Source organism: Salmo salar, chromosome 03 (assembly GCF_965601325.2).
Source record: "Salmo salar chromosome 03, fSalSal1, whole genome shotgun sequence".
NCBI classification, from domain to species: Eukaryota; Metazoa; Chordata; class Actinopteri; order Salmoniformes; family Salmonidae; genus Salmo; species Salmo salar.
Genome location: NC_138293.1, coordinates 79,603,143 through 79,607,500, shown reverse-complemented (window position 1 = coordinate 79,607,500; position 4,358 = coordinate 79,603,143). Strand labels below are relative to the sequence as shown.

The 4,358-nt window shown below is 42.0% G+C and overlaps 2 protein-coding genes across 2 annotated transcripts in view; both read left to right on the top strand.

Moving 5' to 3' along the window:
* LOC123741727 (von Willebrand factor A domain-containing protein 3A-like) overlaps positions 1 to 233 on the top strand; it is a 7,833-nt gene extending 7,600 nt beyond the window's left edge. The window contains exons 7-8 of the mRNA XM_082973129.1: positions 1 to 46; positions 198 to 233. The exon at positions 1 to 46 is cut by the window's left edge and continues 107 nt beyond it. Of these exons, the coding sequence (XP_082829255.1) occupies positions 1 to 46; positions 198 to 233 (82 nt within the window). The remainder of the gene's footprint in view (positions 47 to 197) is intronic.
* Positions 1 to 2,687, top strand: part of LOC106601664 (von Willebrand factor A domain-containing protein 3A) — a 3,519-nt gene extending 832 nt beyond the window's left edge. Inside the window, exons 2-7 of the mRNA XM_082972793.1 lie at positions 1 to 46; positions 269 to 377; positions 538 to 682; positions 1,003 to 1,147; positions 1,364 to 2,011; positions 2,092 to 2,687. The exon at positions 1 to 46 is cut by the window's left edge and continues 394 nt beyond it. Of these exons, the coding sequence (XP_082828919.1) occupies positions 272 to 377; positions 538 to 682; positions 1,003 to 1,147; positions 1,364 to 1,537 (570 nt within the window). The 5' untranslated portion in view covers positions 1 to 46; positions 269 to 271 and the 3' untranslated portion in view covers positions 1,538 to 2,011; positions 2,092 to 2,687. The remainder of the gene's footprint in view (positions 47 to 268; positions 378 to 537; positions 683 to 1,002; positions 1,148 to 1,363; positions 2,012 to 2,091) is intronic.
* Positions 2,688 to 4,358: the final 1,671 nt, after the last annotated feature.

Sequence of the window (4,358 nt, the reverse complement as noted above, 5' to 3'; positions counted from 1 at the left end):
AGAGTCTGCCAAATACTGCTCCATCTTCCCCAGTGTCCACATCAACGTGAGTCAGAGGAGAATGGCTTCAATAACATATTTTGGCATGAATACAAATTAAAATGCTAGCAACTAAGTTCAAGTACGAGTACAAATGTCCAAAGCGGCCAAATGGTGAAAAAAGAATTACATTTGATTCTAAATAATAAAAATATCAGGTTATCCAACCAGCATCCCCTCCCATGCTGGTCTGAGCCTCCTGTCTCTCTGTCTGTGGTTGTTGTATCAGGGGATGGTGAAGCACCTGCAGCTGACTCCAGGAGAGTTAAAACAGTACCTTTCTCAGACTGAGACACTCCTGCTGCGCTACATACAGAGGCTGCAATGGCTGCTCTCCGGTATGCCTCTCTCTCGCTCTATGTCACTGTAGCTTGTCTGTCTCTCTCTGTTCTGGTCATTCTAATTATATGGTACCAAAATACTGAAATATCTATGAATGCCTGATTGAAGGTTGAAGAAACCCCAGTGTCTGGCTCCTTCCGCTCACTTCCTCCCCAGGTAGCAGGCGTGTGTTTGGGGCGGTGCTGGAGAGGGAGGTGTGTGTGCTGCTGGATGTGTCCGGCTCCATGGCTCCCTGCCTGGGGGAGCTGAAGACCAAGCTGGCCTCTCTCATCTGGGAACAGCTGCATCACAACACAGTCAGGTAAACTTAACCTAAAAAGCTTTGCTTACCCCTGGACACTTCCACTGTTGACTATCCCAGAAAAAGAATGAAAAAGGAACTCTGTGTTGGCCTCGACAAACAGGCTCACGTTTCTCTTTCTATCCATCTGTCTGTTTCATAGAGGAAAATTACAGGCAATGGTGACAGTAGAAATATAAATAAAATCTTATTCTGGTTCTGTGGTTGTTACTACTGTAGCTTAGGTTCATTATGTTCATATAACCATCTCACCCCTGCTACACTCACACCCATTGGTTATTGTCATATCTAACCCCAGACCCCCTCTCTGACTGTCCCAGGTTCTCTCTCCTGGCGTTCTCCGCGGGGGTGAAGGTGTGGCGTCTGGCACGGCAGGAGCCTACAGAGGAGGCATGCCGCGACGCGGTGCAGTGGGCATATCAGCTCAACACCCATGGGGGAACCAACACTCTGGAGGCCCTGCAGGTGACGGGTTTAAGTAATAACTGGCTATGTCATGTTATAACCTCCGTATGTATGTTGCCCAGACTGGCTGAGGGTTTGGGGATAGTGTGGGCCTGTACCTGCTGTTCTTGGTATATGGCTATGTCATGTTAACCAATTATGTTTATATATGTCATGTTATAACCTCTGTTTGTATACTCCTTGTCATGTTATAACCTCTGTATGTATGCTCCTCAGACTGGCTGTGGGTTTGGGGACAGTGTGGGCCTGTACCTGCTGAGTGATGGGAAGCCATATTCCAGCTGCAGCCTGCTGCTGAAAGAGACAGAGAGACTGGCCACAGGGAACCACATTACTATCCACACTGTCTCATTCAACTGCACAGACAGGTCTGACTATATGATTGATTGATTTGTACATTTAATCTATTACACGATGACCCTCACTATGACCCTCTATTACACTTCTGACAGCACAGCCAATGACTTTCTGAAGAAACTGGCCCACCAAACTGGGGGTCGATACCACTGTTGTCATGACAATGTGGATGCACTCAGTGGGCTGTTGGAATCGGGCCATAGGGATGGAGACGTGAGTAGACACACACGCACGCACACACAAACACACGTATGCATGTATACACACCTGAGCGTCATAGCCTCTGTGCTATTAGTCAAACACTGAACCAGCTTTCCCTGTCTCATACCAGTCAGGGGTACGAAGGATGAGTACACAGTAGAGACAGATATTCAAGTTTGAGGGCCCTATTGTGGACTGATTCCAACAGGAACCTACCCTGCCGGCCCTCGAGGGAGATGACTTGAGGAGACTGGCTCAGGAAATTGACAAACTGAGACATTTCCGGAAGAAGGCACAGGTCTTCAGGTTTGTCTTACAGTGAGCAAATGGGTTCAAGTTTGCATAAAAACTGTTGTCCATGACTGACCTTGACCTGTTTTTGACAGGGAAATCATTTTGGAAAAGAAGAATCCAGAGGAAACAACAAGAATCAACCAAACAAACTAGATTACTGTAAACCCAAGAATTTGACTTCAATGATTTTATATACACATTTGTTATTCAGATTTTCAATGACTAAATATATGAAGAAAGTGGTTGTTAAGAGATTAAAACTGGTGTACATGAATTTTGTCAGATTAACCATATACTGTACACAGTTCTATTTGACCTAATTTGGGTGTGCAGTATGCTTTGTTCAGAGTGACAAACCTCTGCTTTTCTTAATTTAAAACTAGAATGCTTAGTTGCTACATCCATTTTTTACTAATAAATTATTTCTATATATACCCATTGATTCTTGAAGAATATTATATATAAATGCCTCGTGAGCTTACTTCAACTGTCATACCCATCAGAAAGCTTGTTTTACTCCAATGTTTGTAAAAAAAAGTAAATGTGAACAAACACTGTATAGCCTAAAGAGGCAGGGCTGACCGCTTTGGTATTGTTTCTCTAGTTTGAACTAAAAACAGCTAATAACCTTATTGTGTTATATTCTTTCTATGTACCAATGAACATATCGGCATGAATAAAACAAATGATTCCATGATGTCTGTTATAAATAATATGAGCATGCCTAATAAGAACATGCCTCATATGAACATGTCTAGCATGTCATACATCTTTATTAGGTGTAATGAAGGTAAGAAACACATAGAAGCACAAAAAAACTGCAATAATATCGGACACCATCAAACACCTACTTACAGCACTGAAAACCCAATCATCCCACATTTCATCAGGATCTTTGTCAAAAGGACATTTTTGACAAGTCAACACGGCTTCATACTGTTCACTTCCCAAGCACTGGGTCGACACACATGACACATTACAATGAAAGAATGAGGGTTGGGAAAGCTTTCCCAGTAAATATGACATTTGAAGGGGTAATGTGCAGTTGCTACATCCATTTTTGGACTTGTAAATTAATTATATGTACCCATTGATTCTTGAAGAATATAACTTAGAAATGTCCAATGAGCTTAGTTCAACTGTCATACCCCATCAGAACCCAAAATATAAGCTTATTTTACCCCAGTGTTTGTAAAGAAAGTAAATGTAAACAAACACTATACAGCCTCAAAACATAATCAAACTATAATGTTGATATCATGAATAGCCAGTCCTGAATTTGAGAGTGGTTACATTTCTCCAGTCCTGACCCTCAGCTTTTTACCAAAACATGAGAGGGGAAAGTATTTGGCATTGTTTCTACCGCTGATTGCCTGATTGCTGCTTGATGAAACGGTGTTACCGTTTCATCAAGAAGCAAGCAGCTGAGCCAGCACTTGCAGAAGGATGCTGGGGAGTTGGGTGGGCGCCAGAGAGGCTGAGGAGAAGGGTTGACGCTTGAGAAGTGCAGGGTTGAGACAGGACTAGGGGAGGGGCGAGGTTTGTGGAGGAGGAATGACAAATAGGTATTCTGTACATTTGCTGATTTTGTACCTGTGAAACATGATCTTAGTCAGAGCGTGCGCGTTTCATCCAGACCCTACGGTAACGCGTCTCAGGTGAAGCCACAAGTGATTGTCAGACAAAGGTTGTCAGCGTAGACTGCAGGGACCTGCGAGAGGGGTGTCAAAATATAAAAAGGGGGATCTTTTAATGATATGTATTCAATGGACATAAGCAGATATATGACAGTACGTTGAAAGGTACAGTAGGCCTATTTACCAAAGTCGTTTTAGTGACATAATTTACAATGGAAAGTAATGTGGCAACCAGATCCGCGCATCACTGGGTAGGCCTATATTTTGGTTTATTCAGAAGGTTGATTGGATATTGTATGTTTCTTTTAAGACCGTTGTAAAATATGCAATATAATTGCACAGAAGAAGAAAAAAAACATTTAGAATCTGCGCATTTTGGTTGTGGGTCAATGTTAGAAACCCATACTTTCAACTCAACTTTGTCGTAGGAAATCACCAGTGTACTATATAGAAGGAAATAGTATCATGGAACTAGTATTCTTATGTGACAATTGAGATAAAATAACTAGAGTTTGACATCCGAATAGACAATGGCACATGGTGTCTGTCTGTATCTGCAGCGCTCTCCGCGATGACTCATTGTACAGACTGACTCACAGTCAAACTTGTTTTAGTCCTGTACTTTACTCTATTGATTACTCAGTCAAATGAATTAGTATTTATTTGTTATTTTTTATAGTCTGGTCATGTAAATTAATTGGCAAAGAAAATGTTATTAGTTA